The 18,313-nt window shown below is 48.5% G+C and overlaps 1 protein-coding gene across 1 annotated transcript in view; it reads left to right on the top strand.

The window, feature by feature from the left end:
- PAX5 (paired box 5) overlaps positions 1–18,313 on the top strand; it is a 180,396-nt gene that overhangs the window by 58,046 nt on the left and 104,037 nt on the right. Inside the window, exon 6 of the mRNA XM_040267670.1 lies at positions 8,245–8,420. Within this exon, the coding sequence (XP_040123604.1) occupies positions 8,245–8,420 (176 nt within the window). The remainder of the gene's footprint in view (positions 1–8,244; positions 8,421–18,313) is intronic.

Raw genomic sequence — 18,313 nt, 5'->3', positions numbered from 1 at the left:
CCCCCTTACAAAGACTGCACAAACAACCAAAATGGAAAGCACAACCAAAATGTAAAAATAGATGAATGCTCATTTAATACTTAAATTTTGTAGACAAAATCTACATGGATTTTAAAGAGGAAAGTGGTTAGAAATGACTAACAGCCTCCTTAGTTTATTGGTGGGGCACCTAAGGCCAAGAGAGGGAGAGGAACTTGTCTGGCCCACCCAGCAAGTAAGGGCAGAGTCAGGGATATAACCCACATGTGCTGGCTCCCAGCCCTTTTCCCACTGGGCCCTTCCACTGCTGGGCCATGCTGAGGATAAAAGAGGCTGTTTCGGAGCTCTGACTTGAGCTGGGCTCTGCAGGGAAATGGGGCTCAGAGAAAGGCCAGAGACTGACTCAGTAGCTCCAGCCTCCTTTCCTGGGCTCCTGGGCTTCCGGCTGGGGCTGCATCCCAAAGGCCATGATGCCAGCAGAATTAGGGAGATTCCTGTTTGTTTTTTATTTTATTTCTTTTCTCCCAGGGTGCATCTGTGGACATAAAGTACATGATGATTTTTAAAGAAACAAACCAGGACCCTCCAAGAAAAAATGCAAAACCCCTGAATCTGCTGTGCTCTAAAGAAAATGCAATGGGTTTATGATCTTTTAAGACACACAAGAGACAGCTTTCTCTTGACAGATGGGAATCTGAGGCTCTTTTGCTTCCTCCCTCTTTGCGTGACCAGACCCGATTGTGTAAAGCTTTTAGCTTCAAAGCCAGGTTGTGAATAACATTGGTTTAACCTGAAATTTAAAGCCAGCATTTCTTTGCTCCCCGAGACACAGCTTCCTGCCCCTTGCTCCCCTGAAGCTAGCTTCCAGAATGTTAATTCGACGAGCCATGGTTGACTAAGCCCAGCACTGGGTCTATTACATATTATTTGATTTGGAGTAGAAAAAAAGATTTAAAGATACCATGCCCCCTGTATACCTTTGTACTTTGCCCATGTCTATCCATATATTTAAGCATACCATTCACATTGCAAATTCAGCTTTTCCTCCCTGGAATAAAATGGGTCTGAGTGCTTCTGGAGCCTGTCTCCAAGACCGCATTCTCCAGTGAAGTCAGACAGCATCTTTGTGGATGGGAAACGCTACAGAAGTGTCCATTGGAGACCTGGAGATTCAGAGCAGTCCTTGTGGAGGGGGTGGTTTTTCTGGTGTTCAGTTTTATATGCACAGCTGTCTCTGTGCATATAGTCTGGCTTGTACTCACCCACTGTCTGTGGCACCCAGAGATAAGTCAGCCATGTCCCTGGCCCCTGAGAACCATGAGTCTTTTTGTCAGAGAATTTGTCATGGTTGACACTTTCACCTTTCCTGGTCTGATTATTTTTCAGTTAACGTTTGCCTCTTCCACTGGGCATAACTCCACAAGGACAGGGCTGGGCCAGCTTTTGCTTATCACTGTTTGCCCTGCATTAGCCTAGCGCCCTGCTCCCTTAGGTTGATTGAGGCAAGAATGAACAAATAAATGAATGAATGAGGTCAGATGGAATGTGACATTTGCAGACCAGATCTGCGGAGTGAAGGTAGTATTACTAATTTGTTCATTTATTCTGCAAATGTTCTCTTTGGAGAGGACAGAGATAAATTAACTGTGGTGTCTCTCCCCAAGGTAGCTAATAGTGCTGTCAGAGTGAAGAGCCTAGGGGCTTGACTTCTAAGACAAGGGAGAAAGTGGTGAGATGGAGAAGTGACTAGGGCATGAAGGAAGACATGCTGGAGGAGGTGGCATGGGTGCGCATGGTTAGTGTCTATCCTGGCAGCTGGGCACGTGCCATGAGGAGTGATCTACCTTCAGTATGGACTCAGTGGGTCACCTGTGGCTGACGGGCTGACTCTACGTATCACCTCCAAAGGAGTACAAATGCAAAATTCATCTTAACAGCTCCTAGTCTTTCCAAGGAGGATGGATGGAGGTTTGTGACATTGTATAGGAGACAGTGATCAAGACCATCCCCAAGAAAAAGAAATGCAAAAAGGCAAAATGGTTGTTTGAGGAGCCCTTACAAATAGCTGAGAAAAGAAGAGAAGCTAAAGGCAAAGGAGAAAAGGAAAAATATACTCAGTTGAATGCAGATGATTCTAATCCAGAGAATAGCAAGGAGAGATAAGGAGGCCTTCCTCAGTGGTCAGTGCAAAGAAATGAGGAAAACAAGAGAATGGGAAAATCTATAGAGATCTCTTCAAGAAAATTAGAGATACCAAGGGAACGTTTCATGCAAAGTTGGGCTCAATAAAGGACAGAAATGGTATGGACCTAACAGAAGTAGAAGATATTAAGAAGAGATGGCAAGAATACACAGAAGAAAAACTATACAAAAATGATCTTCGTGACCTAGATAACCACGATGGTGTGATCACTCACCTAGAGCCAGACATCCTGGAATGTGAAGTCAAGTGGACTTTAGGAAGTATCACTACAAACAAAGCTAGTGGAGGTGATGGAATTCCAGCTGAACTATTTCAAATCCTAAAAGATGATGCTGTGAAAGTGCTGCACTCAGTATGCCTGCAATCTGGAAAACTCAGCAGTGGCCACAGGACTGGAAAAGCTCAGTTTTCATTTCAATCCCAAAGAAAGGCAATGCCAAAGAATGTTGAAACTACCACACAATTGAACTCATCTCACATGCTAGCAAAGTAATGCTCAAAATTCTCCAAGCCAGGCTTCAACAGTATGTCAACCATGAACTTCCAGATGTTCAAGCTGGATTTAGAAAAGGCAGAGGAACCAGAGATCAAATTGCCAACATCCACTGGATCATGGAAAAAGCAAGAGAGTTCCAGAAAAACATCTACTTCTGCTTTATTGATTACGCCAAAACCTTTGACTGTGTGGCTCACCACAAACTGTGGAATATTCTTCAAGAGACGGGAATACCAGACCACCTGACCTGCCTCCTGAGAAATCTGTATGCAGGTCAAGAAGCAACAGTTAGAATAGGACATGGAACAACAGACTGGTTCCAAATTGGGAAAGGAATAGGTCACGACTGTATATTGTCACCCTGCTTATTTAACTTATATGCAGAGTACATTATACGAAATGTTGGGCTGGAAGAAGTACAAGCTGGAATCAAGACTGCTGGGAGAAATATCAATAACCTCAGATATGCAGATGTCACCACCCTTATGGCAGAAAGTGAAGAAGAACTAAAGAGCCTCTTGATGAAAGTGAAAGAGGAGAGTGAAAAAGTTGGCTTAAAGCTCAACATTCAGAAAACAAAGATCATCGGATCTGGTCCCATCACTTCATGGCAAATAGATGGAGAAACAGTGGAAATAGTGACAGACTTTATTTTCTTGGGCTCCAAAATCACTACATATGGTGACTGCAGCCATGAAATTAAAAGATGGTTGCTCCTTGGAAGAAAAGCTAAGACCAACCTAGACAGTGTATTAAAAAGTAGAGACATTACTTTGCCAACAAAGGTCCATCTAGTCAAAGCTATGGTTTTTCCAGTAGTCACATATGGATGTGAGAGTTGGACTATAAAGAAAGATGAGCACCAAAGAATTGATGCTTTTGAACTGTGGTGTTGGAGAAGATTCTTGAGAGTCCCTTGGACTGCAAGGAGATCAAACCAGTCCATCCTAAAGGAAATCAGTCCTGAATACTCATTGGAAGGACTGATGCTGAAGCTGAAGCTCCAATACTTTGGCCATCTGATTTGAAGAATGACTCATTCAGTTCTGAGTGGAAAAGACCTTGATGCTGGGAAAGATTGAAGGCAAGAGGAGAAGGGATTGACAGAGGATGAGATGATTGGGTGGCATCACCGACTCATTGGACATGAGTTTGAGCAAGCCCCTGAAGTTGCTGATGGACAGGGAAGCCTGGTGTGCTACAGTCCATGGGGTCGCAAAGCGACAGTTGGACACAACTGAGCTACTGAACTGAATTGAGTCTTTCCAAACTTTGGGAGCAGGTGTTAGAAAGCACAGCCTGAACTAAAGGAACTAGCAATTCAGGCTCTGGGACTGAGAAATGTGAAGGGTGATTGTTTCCCCAGCTCCTTTCCATGGCTCCCCACCCCACTCCTCCTCTGATGAGGCTCTGATTACCTCTGTGGCCTCTGTGACCCAACCCCCACCTGCCTGTCCAGAGTCTCCTGGGGTCTCTTCACCCCAGCTCCCTCTGTCCCCTTCATCTCCACCTCTGCCTGTTATACCCTCCCTTGCCCCTTTGCTCTTGCTGACATTTTGTCCTCTGTTTCCACTTCAAGCATGACTCCTTTTGGGAGGGTCTTACCTGGTGCAGAGTAAACTCTATATCTGTATCTGTTAAATGAATTAATAAATGATTGTATGTTTAGGAGGGCCCCAGGCCTTCTTAAGGAAATAATAGACTTTTAGCATCTGTGCAAAGTGGCAGGTAGACTTCACCTCCCTCCCACCTGACATGCCCCACCTCGTGGCAGGAGTGGCCAGGAGAGAGAAAGCAGAGGCAGTGCTGGGGTGAATGACTGGACAGGTGGCTCTTCCCAGCTCACAGCCCTCAACTCTGTGTCTGGGTCACCAGGACAGTCTGCACACTCTCCCAGGCTCAGCACATGGTGCTGTGGCTGACTTTCAGAGCAGGACGTGGTGAGCCTTCTTTCTGGAAGACTTCGTGAGGCTGCCTGTGCTGCAGAATTAGTGGTGTCCTGGGCTCTGGGCCTCCAAGGACCCGGAGTGTGTGCACTTGATTTGGCATGTGTCCTAAGCCTTAACTCTGTGCCAGGCCCTACTTGGTGACCACACAGTGACCTTGCCCACAGGAGCCCTCAGCTGAGCCACCCTCTCCGAGCTTCCTCAGTGGAGGCGAAGCTATGGCTTTCCAGAGCTCTGAGCTGTGCACAGAGCCCCAGCCTGTGAAGCCCGTGGGAGAGGACAGGAGGGCAGCCTGGCTGCCAGGGAGTGACCTCCTCCAGAGGCCGAGGTGGTGGCATGTCTGGTGGGGCAGCCCAATTGGGAGGGAAGAGGTAGACTCAACAGGGCAAGGCCTTGGCAGGAGTGGCCAGGAGCTAGCAGACAGGAAGGAGCCTTTATTAGGAGTTTGGAGCCTGGCAGGGAGGACAGGGGCTAGGGAGTTTATGTGGAATTGGTGGGCAGGAAGATGTCTCCTAAAGGTGGACACGGTTACTCTGATGGGAAGAGACTCCTCAGTGGGAGCACTCAGGCCAAGGCCATGCTTTGGCAAGAGTGTCTGAGGTCAGGATGACTCGCCAGAGCAACAGCTGAGGAGAAGCCAGCTGAGCCTTCGTCCCCCATGTGTGTATGTGTGTGTACACCTGTGCACACAAGGGCCACTTGGTGAATGCTAGCCAATGGAAAACACTGCTGGGCAGACACCGTCTGAGCCAGGAGCTCCCACGTACTGCTAGCCTTGGTGCTCTTGTGGGATAATCCCCCTGGGTTAGGCCATGATGGAAGAGGGGGCTTTGAGGATGATGTCCCGTGGGCAGGAGCAAGGACCTGTCTCATGGAAGGCCAGTGTCACAGGCTTCTGGAGGAGGGCCTCAGGCTCCAGACTGGAAGACATGAGTCAGAGATCCCACTGAGGAGCCCTCATGTTGGGGTGTCTGGTCATTCAGTCTATAGTCCAGCTTAGGTATCCTCTTGGGCCAGAATTGGTCTGGGATGCATTTTCTCAGGGGTGTCCTGAGCCATCTCTGAAGACCCTTCCAGTAGAGGTTGCTGGGGCGCTCCGAGCTCTCTGCCTACACAGGGAACTCTGAAAGGCTAGCACTCATGTCAACACCCAAAGCTGGTGTCTTTGTTCAAATGTCAGAGCCTGTATTGTAGTTGCCCCCAGATAAGACATCTCGGGGAACACCAACTTCGGGCAGTATCTCAGGGACACAGTATCCCACTGCTTCAAGCTCCTTGGTTTGGCTTCCTTCTTCACATGGGGGGGGGCTTTGACCTGATGATGAAGTTTAGGGCAGCAGCGGGCTGGTGGGGCAGGGGTGGAAGCGGGATTGGGGATGGCCTTCTGTAAGGGCTCCTGCCAGGGAGAGATCTGACACATTCTGGTTCCCCCTAGGGCTTCCCAGTGGCACAAGCTGAGGCCTCTCCTCTGGGCCTGGCCACCAGCGGTGTTTCTGGGTGGCCCTGAATGAGCAAGTTGGTTCCAGGGGGCCTTGGGGAATGATGGCCCTGGAGGCCATTCCTCACTGGAATCTTTCACCCACCTTATTTCCTCTTGTTTTGAATGGTTCAGACCCAAACCTCACAAAATATATTTCAACCCATTTAATTTTTAAGTGATAGTTTGTAACATTTTCTTTGAAATGTAGGCATCATCACCAGGGACTGTGATAGTGTGAAGAGCTAACAATACAGAACCCATAGAGAATTTAATCCTGTACTTTCTTTGTAATTTACATTTCTGAATAGGCAATACATTTAAAGTTCTATAACAAAGCAAATAAAACAATCATGCTATGAAAAGTCTCCTTCCCTTTTGCCTCCATTTGTTTAGTTTCTACCTCCCTAAATGGGTACCACTCTAAATATTTCTCATGCTGCCTTCCGTATGGCTCTGGAAGGCAACATGAGAAACACACACACACATATATATATATCAGTTCAGTTCAGTTCAGTTCAGTTCAGTCACTCAGTTGTGTCCTACTCTTTGCGACCCCATTGACTGCAGCACGTTAGGCTTCCCTGTCCATCACCTGTCCATCACCAACTCTCAGAGCTTGCTCAAACCCATGTCCATTGAGTCAATGATGCCATCCAACCATCTCATCCTCTGTTGTCCCCTTCTTCTCCTGCCTTCTATCTTTCTCAGCATCAGGGTCTTTTCCAATGAGTCAGTTCTTCGCATTAGGTGGCCAGAGTACTGGGGCTTCAGCTTCAGCTTTAGTCCTTCCAATGAGTATTCAGGACTGATTTCCTTTAGGACAGATTGGTTTGATCTCCTTGTAGTCCAAGGGACTCTCAAGAGTCTTCTCCAACACCACAGTTCAAAAGCATCAGTTCTTCGGTGCTCAGCTTTCTTTATAGTCCAACTCTCACATCCGTACATGACTACTGGAAAAACCATAGCTTTGACTAGACAGACCTTTGTTGGTAAAGTAATGTCTCTGCTTTTAAATATGCTCTCTAGGTTGCTCATAACTTTTCTTCCAAGAAGCAAGCATCTTTTAATTTCATGGCCGCAGTCACCATCTGCAGTGATTTTGGAGCCCGAGAAAATAAGTCTGTCACTGTTTCCATTGTTTCTCCATCTATTTGCTATGAACTGATGGAACCAGATGCCATGATCTTAGTTTTCTGAATTTTGGGTTTTAAGCCAGCTTTTTCACTCTCCTCTTTCACTTTCCTCAAGAGGCTCTTTAGTTCTTCACTTTCTACCATAAGGGTGGTGACACCCGCATATCTGAGGTGATTGATATTTCTCCCGGCAATCTGGATTCCAGTTTGTGCTTCATGCAGCTCAGCATTTTGCATGACGTATTCTGCATATAAGTTAAAGATAAATATATAAATATATATATGTATACACACACAGCCATATATACACACACACATACATACACACACAACGCTTGTAAAGTCTTATTTTCTTCCTTTTTTACACAGAAGATTGTGTGCTGTGCTGAATCTTATTTATTTATTTTTCATTTAATGATGTATCTTGAAAATCTTTCTGTATCACTTCACAGAGGAAGTCCTCTTTCCTTTTGCTGCTGCACAGAATTCTTCTGTGTGAGCATACCATAACTTATTTAACCAGTTCCTAAAACAAACTCTTTGGTTGTTTCCAATCTTTTGCTACTAGGACTTTGTACATGTATCACTTCCTATATGTGTAAGTCTAACTGTAAAGTAAATTCCCAGAGGTGCAATTGCTCTATCAAAGAGAACTTGCATTTGTGATCTTGATTTTGTTGTTCAGTCACTGAGACTTTTCTAGGTCTCAATTTTCTCATCTGCAAAATGGGGGAAATAATACCATCTGCATTGGTTTCATTGTGAGGATTAACTGCAATGATGCATGCTTCACACAGGGCCTGGCGTGTGGCTGTGGGAAGCTGGCTCTGGTCTAACCAGTCGGGTGACCTTGGCAAAGAACCCCTCCGTATCTGAGCTCCCTTTCATCAGGGAAGGAGGTGGGCTTGTGTGTCTCCCAGACCCTCTTCCCAATCCAGGGTCTGGCTTGTCTTGCCCAGCAGCTTGTGGGACCCACACTCACCCCTCCTCTCTCGTACTCATCAAAGGTATTCAGGAGTCTCCTGTGCCGAACGGCCACTCACTGCCGGGCAGAGATTTCCTTCGGAAGCAGATGCGGGGAGACCTGTTCACGCAACAGCAGCTGGAGGTGCTGGACCGCGTGTTTGAGAGGCAGCACTACTCGGACATCTTCACCGCCGCGGAGCCCATCAAGCCCGAGCAGGTATGATCCCGACTGGCTGCCTCCGCCAGCCGCCACCCGCATGCAGGCCTGGGTGATGCACGCAAAGGCATCTGGCGGGGTGTGGGTGAGAGTGCCAGGTTTTACTCAGAGCCATACCTGGCCAGTGGAGGCCTCCCAAGAGGTGTAGAGGACACATCTGGGGCTCTTGCGATTGCTGGCCCTGGTGCCTGCTTTCTCGGGCCCAGCGGGGGGTGTTCTGTGTCTGGTTGCTCTGCCATTGCTGAGTGGTGCTGTGCTTAGCCGGGGCTCTTCACACAGGGTGGTGTGATGATCTCCTGAGCCACTTGAGGTGGTCTCGGGTCATTATCCTGTCAGTCAGGATGCGAGTGGAAATACACAAGCACCGTATGGCCATAAACCAGGTGATGATGGCACTGGTGTGTCCCCCACTGTCAGCCCTCTTGTCACGTTGCCCTGTCATGCTTTTAGAATTGAATCCAAGAGTTTGGAGATGAAGAAGTGTCTCACTGGACAGACTCACAGCTGGGTTACTTGCAAGAGAGGGAAGAAAGCAGGATGATCCCTTGCTAACATTCCCCTGCTCTAACCTGGGCTGAGAAGCAGTCACTGCCTGTGGCTGCAGAGAAGGAAGGGACCAGAAAGGCTCTGCCCAGGGAGAGGCTCTCAGGACCTGGATAAGGTTTCCCCTGAGTACCAGATTTGATTCAGGAGACTGTTTCCTGGTGCCCTGCATGTGACAAGCCCTGGGCTGGAGACCTCACAGGCACAGGTGGCTCAGACTTGACTCCTTTGTGCTGAGAACCCCCATCACTGGGTGAGATGCAGGGACCTGAGAGTAGTGACTTCCCCGGCACTTGCTGGCTGGTCCTGGTGGTGAAGACTAACCTGCTGAGCTTCCTCTGCAGGCTAATGAGAGGATGGCTTCTGAAGTTTTCCCAAACAGTCACCCCAAACAGTGTAGGCTGCAGGACAGGCTGCCGTGGAGAGAGGAGGTGCCGGAGGGGACCTTGGACGGGGAGGAGTGAGCAAGGCCCCAGGGACCACCATCCTGTGACAGTCTGGCTGTCTTTGTGTGGTTCCTAGGAGGGCACTCACAGCATCGAGCTACTTTGTTTTCAGATGGGAAACTGGGGCCTAGTGAAGCAAAGAAGCTTGGCCTAAGGTCACCCAACAAGTCTGGGCAGCCCTGGTGGTTCAGATGATAAAGAATCTGCCTGCGATTGCAGGAGACCTGAGTTCAGTCCCACGGTGGAGAAGTTTCCCTGGAGGAGAGAATGAACACCCACTCTAGTATTCTTGCCAGGAGAATTCCGTGGACAGAGGAGCCTGGCCATGGGGTCGCAAAGAGTCAGACATGACTGAGCGACTTTCATTCACTCACTCACTCACCCAACAAGTTACGTATTCACTTAACAAACACTGATGAGTGTTTGTTATATGCAAGGCACAGAGCCAATCACTAGGTACATGAGTGAACAAGACAGGCTTGGACCTGCCCTCAGGGAGACTACAGATGTGTGGAAGAATCACAATAAAGAAGGATTACTCAGAGGGTCACGGATGACAGATGTGCTAGGCACTGAGGAGGAGACGTCTGAGGTTCTCTAAAGGCAGAAAGCAGGTGCTGATCCAGCCTGGAGGCCACAGGGGCTTCTGCTGAGCCCTGAAGGGACGTGGTCGGGAGAACTGACTGGCAGAGGGAATAAGAGTACAGAGACCCTGAGGCCAGAGGAAGTGTGGCAGGAGTGAGGAAGGAAAGAAAGTGTGGCTGGGCTTCAGGGAGGGGCTGGGAGAGGGTAGCCGGGCCTGGTCTCATAGACAGTGCTCAGCGTTTCCGTCTTTCTCCTGCAGTTGAGTGACACCTCCTCCAGGAATCACACAGTCATAGGTGCAGGTCAGAGCTAGTCTCACACACTCTAGGTCCTGGGCTCTAGGGAGAAGTGTCTGTTTCCATCACAGGCAGCCTGTCCCACTGCTCGGAGCCCTTCAGAGAGATGGCTGAAGCCGCATTCCATCTGACTCCATAAGGAGAAAGCAAAGGGACTCAACTTGGAACCTTCCTTGGATGAAGCCTACCTTTCTCTCCAGAATCTGGGAGAAAAGTTATCTTGTAACCTTTGACAATATTATGTAATTTTAGAGCCAGTAGGGCTCTAAAAAGAGGCAAGCTATCAATCTCCTCACTTCTTAGAGGCCCACAGAAAGGACAGGGTTTGTCTGACCTCTGCACAAAATCTCTGGCATTTCTACTAAGCTCTTATTTACTTAATTCAGACATTAGGTGTCAGGGATCATGTTTCCCTCTGTTTTATGTGATTCTCATGGAAACACAGAATCTAATCCTAATTCATTCAGCTTGGAATGCCCTAGAAGCCCAGGCAGACTACAGGGCTTCATGCTTTGGAGGAGTCCACCCACATATCCATTTACTCACTTGCTCAGATGCTCATTTGCTCATTTATCCAGCATATATATATCTTACATGGTAGCTGTGACCCTGGCACAGTGCTGGGCACCCAGAGGCAGGAGGGCGGGATGAATCAGACATCAGCTCAGCCCCCAGCCTCACAGGGGCAATGTGATGTGGATTCAGAACCTGCAAGGTGAGGGAGCAAATTCTGTGGACCCTGATGAATGGAGACGTTGCCTCCACAGGGAGCACAGGGAGGAAGGATGTTCTGGAGGAAGTGGCAGCGGGGGACAGGTCAATAGGCCTGTGTGGAGATGGGCCTTGGAGGAGGAACCCTGTTCCTAGCAGTCTGGCCTTGCAGTGTCCTTCAGAATGGCACACTGCGGGCCTGACTCTGACTGTGTGGGCTCTGAGGCAGGGCCTGCCTGCGGGATAATGACTAACTCAGTGCTTTCTGGTTAATCTGCTTCACCTTCCTGTAATGGGCCGTAATGAGGAGAGATAGTAGGTGAGACCACAGGGCTGTGGGTACGCACACAGGCACTGGACTATGAATGACATACCCTCACTCTGCACTCCCAGTCACTTTGGATAAATATTGGCCGAGCAAGGGGCCGCAGGCTGGGAAGGGACGCACGCCAAGGGTACCGGTTTCTCATACCTGCTGGCAGCCTGGCCTCGTGAGCCACAGCGGTCAGGAGGGGGCCCAGAGCTCTGGCCACCAAGGCCGGCCCCTTTTCCAAATGTGAGCTGATCTGCACTCCAGGGTCTAGTGGCAGCTCGCGGGGGAAGATGAACATTTACTGGCCTTGAAGTTGGGAGTGTCTGACTTGAGTCCAGCCTCTGTCCAGCTGGGCAAGTCACTTTTACTCCAGACCTCAGTTTCTGTATCTGGGACAGTAGAGAGTGTGATTTAGACATCAACCTAGCACAGCCCAGCAGTAGTGGCAGTGATCTTCCCTGTCTATGCAGATCCTCTACAGTTTCCAGAGATCTTTCACATCCATCCTCTTATCAGACTCTCCATGTAAATGCACGCTACATAGGCCGGGCAAGATTTGTGAGCCCGTTTTACAGACTGGAACGTTTTTTTTCAAGCCGTTCATCCCATTTTCAGGCTTCTGGGATTTGTCGAGGCTGCAGAGCTGGACTCTGGCCTCAAGATCTTTTGTCTACCTTGGACAAGACAGATATATGGGCCTCTGTGTCCCCAAACAGTTCTAGGAGCCAGTTTTCTGATTGGCTGCTTTTCAGAACTGGCCTTTTGCAGCCAGAGTCCACTGGTCATTCTTAGAACCCTCAGAGTCTTGCCAGAGGCTTGGGTGGTCAAATTCTCCTTACTCCCCCTGCCTCCAACTGCCATGGGAGGAGCATACTTCTTCAGGGCCAGGCTGGGGTCCTGCCTGTCACTTCCACAAGCTCAGAGCCCACCCTCACCGGTCTGCTCTTCCTGCCAAGATCTGTCCTGGGTGGAAGCATCCATGCTTCTTCCTTTTATACAGGAACTTAGTAAAACCTTGTCCCTGGGTAGAATGGGTTAATGTATACACACTCCTAGGACAATGAAACACTTCCTTTTCAAAATGGTTATTGAAAAAGCAATTCTGTTTTTTCTCCATGTGGAGTGAGTAAAAATCACCTTGGAGGAGAAGGGAAAAAAAAAAGAAACGCGGGCAGGTGGTATGTGCGTGTGTGTGTTTCGAACAGTGGAATGTGTTTCAGTAAAACTCATGTTGATGCTGTCATGGGTGCCACGCTGCTGGCGGGAGCTAGTCCCTCCTCCGGCCACGGCAGGAAGGCCACCCCCCGAGCACAGCCTGCCGTATTTACTCTCGGCAGACTATTAACCAACACTAGGCTATTAATCTGGCTTTTGAGCCTTCACTAAAGCCCATAAAAGCTCACAGTTGTCAAATGGAGTTCATTTTAATTTCCTTTCAATCACAGTAAATTATTCAGGTGATAAATCAGCTGGAGCAGCCTCCTGGCTGTAATAGAAACCCTAATTCCTGGCTAATTATCCAGCCCATTGCTGCCAACAGATCAATACGGGTGCAAAATGGAACGGGCCCAGGGCCCTCCCTCCCATTGGACCAGAGACAGGAAGACAGCTGGGGAAGGGGGACGTGCAGCTGACCTCCCAGGAAGTTCAAAGGTCGCAGGGGGTTAAACCAGGAGAAGTCCTGTCCCTTGCTAACAGAGAAGCCACCAGGAATGCCTCCTGCTCCCATCAGCTGCTTTGCCCTCTGCTCAGTGGCATTTCTCCAGGCTGGTGGGCCTGGGGCTGAGTGTTGCCTACTTCTATGGGCATCCTCTTCCTGGGAAGGGGTTGGTTTTGTGTTTCTGTGCAGGATTGAGCTGGGTCATCAGAGATGGTTTGAACTCTCCCTAAGTCAGGAAAAGAGCTGGGGACTGTGAGGAAATGAGGAGGTGGCAGACATGTTTTCTTTCTTCAGGGAATTCTGGGAGGAGAGCAGGTAGGGAGAGAAGCGGGGACAGGAGACAGGTGTGCCAGGCTAAGAATGGGGAAAAGCTTCCTGGAGGAGGTGTCTTTCATGCTGTGCCTTGAGGGATGGGCAGAATGCAGCTCTGTGGAGAAGGTAGAGTCGGTTGAAGAGGGCATTCTAGGCAGAAGGAGCAGCACGGACGAAGGCATGGAGGGTGGACGTACAGCAGGGAACTGCAGGCCAGGCTAAGTGGTTGGAATATGGGCTGAGTGAAAAAAAGTCAGAGACAACAGGGCTGGAGAAGCAGGATGGCCCTAAACCCCAAAGGCCTGGCAGGCGGCCATGAGGCCTGGCTTTTTTTTGGAGACAGTGTGTCCCAAAGAGCCCAGAGTCTGAGGCCTGGGCTAGTCTGCTCTCCTGGAAGCAAACTTCCGTGGGGCTCCTGCCTCTTGCCCTGTTCCTGCTGCACTGGTGGCTTTCTCTTCCTGAAGCTCATCCTCATATAATAGCCCTTGTGGTTTCCCACTGCTCAAAATCTAAATCCCAGCTTTTTATCTTCATCCCAGCCCTTCACCATCCCCATGACCCTCTGCTTGCCTACACAATGCTCTGCTGGAGCCAGGCCTGACCCCTCACTGCTCCACATGGGTTGGGCTCCTCATATGCGAGGGGGCCATGGACGATGGCTGGTGCGTGTGTGTGTGTGAATGCATGCCCAAGTGTGGGAACCCCAGGGATGGCTCTGAGCTTGGAGTGAGGCAGGGACTTCAGTTATTATTCTTTCTTGGTGCTGTTATTCTCCAAACTCCTGCTCACAGTTTCTCTGGATGGAACACTCTTTCAGTCTGTTTCTAAATCTATGCTGTTCAGGCCCCGCAGGAGTCCTGCCTGCCCTGGGAGCCCTTCACTGACCCACTTAGTCCAGGCTGTCTTGCCTCTTGTTTGAGCTCATGAATGTACCAGGTTCTAATCATTACTGTTAATAATTGTTGTATTCATTGCTTACCAGGGATCTGGCTCTATTCTGAGAAGAATTCTCCCAGCCCCATCTCATTACAAAGTCACAAAACTCCTATTATCCCCATTGTGCAGACAGGATGGCTGAGGCTTGGTGAGATCAGTTCAGTGACTTAGCCACAGGGACACAGTAAGTGTGAAGCCAAGTTGGAAGCCAGGTCCAGAGTTCACACTGGTAGCCACTGGATTCCCCACAGTTAAACACAATCAGGCTGCCCATGGACTCTTCCAGGCAGGCAGTGTCCTAGAGACACAGCCGGGGGGTCCAATCTACTCACCCTGGGAGCTCTGCAGGAATCAGGAAGTGCTGGGGCTGCCGGCAAACCAACATGGTCTCTAGAGGCCTGAGCCGAAGTTGGGGCAGTGACTGTCCCCCTCTGCTCTGAACTAGCTATGCTCCTCTCACTTTGCACTGCAGGGCTGTGCTCAGGGCCAGGCTCCTCCACTGCAGACAGAATAGAGTTTATTCAGAAGAGGAGGTTGAAAGTCTTTCCCCGAACCAGGATTGAAAGAGACATGTGTACCCCAGTGTTCATTGAAGCACTGTTTACAATAGCTAGGACATGGAAGCAACCTAGATGTCCATCGGCAGACGGGATGAGGAAGTTGTGGTACATATACACAATGGAATATTATCCAGCTATAAAAAAGAGCATATTTGAGTCAGTTCTAATGAGGTGGATGAAACTGGAGCTTGTTATACAGAGTGAAGTAAGTCAGAAAGAAAAACACCAATATAGTATATTAAGATATATATATGGAATTTAGAAAGATGGTAGTGACAACCCTATATGCAAGACAGCAAAAGAGACACAGATATAAAGAGCAGACTTTTGGACTCTGTGGGAGAAGACGAGGGTGGGATGATTTGAGAGAATAGCTTTGAAACATATATATTACTGTATGTAAAATAGATGACCAGGCCAAGTTTGATGCGTGAAACAGGGCACTCAAAGCTGGTGCACTGGGACAACCCAGAGGGATGGAATGGGGAGGGAGGTGGGAGGGGGGTTTGGGATAGGGGACACATGTACCCCCGTGGCTGATTCATGTCAGTGTATGGCAAAACCCACCACAATATTGTAAAGTAATTGACCTCCAATTAAAATAAATTAATTAATTAAAAAAAAAGAAAGCCTTTCCTCGAAGGGATGACTGGAAAAATTGGGACTGTTTGGTCTAAAGAAGGGAAGACTTAGGGGTGTGAGCAGGGAAGGAGACAGGCTAAGAGAACTTTCTAATAGCCCAAGCTTTCTCATAGTGGAGTGGGCCTCCTTGTAGTGAGCATCCCATCACTGGAGGCATATAAGGAGAATCATATATGCTGTATTAGAAGTTTAAGAATCCACTGAGGACTTGATCAGTTAAAAGTCAGTGTCCTTCCAACTTGAGAGAATGATTCTAGCGTAAGAAGAGTGAGATGGTCTGATGGGAAGAGGGGAAGGGACAGGAGAGGCAACAGGAGACCTTTCCTGCTGCAGCGTGGCAGGAACACTGAGGGCAGTTCCCTCGGGGTCCTCACTAGGGCAGGCAGAGAGGCTTGAGTCACGGGGGCTGTGGCTCAGAGCCGCAAAGGACTGGAGGCTGCAAGGTCTTAGGAGGCCAGTGATGAGCCCAGCTCTTCCAGTGCATAGAACAGGACTGGGGTTCCTGGTGAGACACCAGGACCAGGTGTCTAGACACCAGGGGCTGCTGCTGTCCTCACTGCCTGCATGCAGCGCCCAGCATCCTCTGCCCAGAGGTTCAGGGCCAGACCCTGAGGAGGCAGGCAGTGGAGAGGACGATTAAACAGACCTGCGTCCTGCCCACAGGGGCCACCACCTGCAGGGGGTCTGGCAGAGTGTGAGGCATAATTGAAGATAAAGGAATTGCTCGCTAAAAAATCCCAGCAACCTCTCACACAGCACTCTTGCTCACATCAAATATGAGAGTATATGCAGTATAATCTTCATTTGGCAGATGAACAACTAAGTAACATGCCCCAAATGATGTAGCTGGTAAGAAGCCACGTTCTCCAACCTCTGCTTTTTGTGGGTGTAGACTGTCTTCTGGAGTCAACCCGCTGACCTCTGCAAGTGTAGACATCTCCTGAATGCTCGATTGATTTCATTCAGCAAATATTTATGGAGCACCTGCTCTGTGCCAAGTACTGTGCTAAGTGCTGGGGTCACAGCAACCACAAAGACAGATATGGTCCCCAGAATTTACCAATAGCAATGGAGAGACAGATTTTAACAAAATAATTATGCCAGCAAAAGCAGTGTACCACTACCAATAATTACGGAGTGTGACGAGCATGGAGAACAGACAGATTAGGGTGTGCTGAGAGGAAAGAGTGGGACCTCATTGAGATGGGAGGTCAGGAATGTCTGTCTGAGAATGGCACCTTTGAGCTCAAGGTAGGGGAGGGTGGTGCGAATAGTGTCTCAGGCAGAGGGAACAGCCAGCCTGAAGGTCTGAGGCTGGGAAGACTTTAGCCTTTCATGATGGCCTGCTCTTAGACCAGTCACTTCTCTCTGGGTCATGGTTTCTGCCTTTGGGGTGGGAGATTAGACTGGCTCATCCTGAGATTTATTCTAGCTCTAACATTCTGTAAGAGATAAAACAAATTGGGAATTCATCTCTTATTTTTATTTTGACTTGTTTACATTTTTTTCTTCCTGTCTGTTCCGCTCTTTTAAATGACAGGCAAATTCTGTGTATGTGGGGTTTAAAGATTGCAAGTGAATTGTCAAAGAGCTGCCAGTGCCTTGCTGGGTTGTTCTTTCATTCATTTATTCATTCATTCATCCAAGAAATTTTTACACATGTGCCATGTTAGGGACATTGACCGCCTGTGCTGTGCTGTGTGGCATAGAGTAACAGCAGTAGATGCAACCTTAATTCTCTGATGGGTTGAGAATAGTTGTCATTCAGTGTGCTCAGCTTTATTTCTTGTTGCAAATATGGGAGTGATGACACTTTTTAAAGCATCAGCAGAAGTCAGATGGCAATAGAAAATATCTTCAAATGTTAAGAGATAATAACAATTGACCTGTCATCAGAGAAATGATCATTTAATAGTGAAGGAAAACATTTCAGACAAAAAGAGAGTTTACTGCTAATACACTCTTGGTGAATTGCTAAACAATGTACTTCAGTAACAAGGATATGGGAGACTTCTGGTTTGGGCTCTGATGTACAAAGAGCCTGGGAGTCACCACTCCCATATTTGAAACAAGAGATAAAGCTGAGCAAACTGAATAGCAACGACTATTCTCTACCCATCAGAGAATTAAGGTTGCAGGGCAAGCAGCTACTGCAAAATTTGGAAAGACAATACAGAGAGTTACAGCTGAGATCTACCAGATTAACATAAAACCTCATGCTAAAGGCCTATTTACATCAGTTTCTGTACTCAATACTATCATGTCCAGCTTTCAACAAAAAGTTAGGTGAGAGAAAAAAAAACACCACGGACTGAAGAGATAAAGGAAGCATCAGAACCAGACTCAGCCATTAGAGTTTAGAATTTGACAGATGGCACAGGTTTTAGAATCATTCAGTTCAGTTCAGTTCACTCGCTCAGTCGTGTCCGACTCTTTGCGACCCCATGAATCGCAGCACACCAGGCCTCCCTGTCCATCATCATCTCCCGGAGTTCACTCAGACTCACGTCCATCGAGTCCGTGATGCCATCCAGCCATCTCATCCTGGGTCATCCCCTTCTCCTCCTGCCCCAATCCCTCCCAGCATCAGAGTCTTTTCCAATGAGTCAACTCTTCACATGAGGTGGCCAAAGTCCTGGAGTTTCAGCTTTAGCATCATTCCTTCCAAAGAAATCCCAGGGTTGATCTCCTTCAGAATGGACTGGTTGGATCTCCTTGCAGTCCAAGGGACTCTCAAGAGTCTTCTCCAACACCACAGTTCAAACGCATCAATTCTTCTTTGCTCAGCCTTCTTCACAATCCAACTCTCACATCCATACATGACCACAGGAAAAACCATAGACTTGACTAGACAGACCTTAGTCGGCAAAGTAATGTCTCTGCTTTTGA

The sequence above is a fragment of the Oryx dammah genome, unplaced genomic scaffold (assembly GCF_014754425.2).
Source record: "Oryx dammah isolate SB20612 unplaced genomic scaffold, SCBI_Odam_1.1 HiC_scaffold_1, whole genome shotgun sequence".
NCBI classification, from domain to species: Eukaryota; Metazoa; Chordata; class Mammalia; order Artiodactyla; family Bovidae; genus Oryx; species Oryx dammah.
This window is presented reverse-complemented; position numbering and strand designations above follow the sequence as displayed.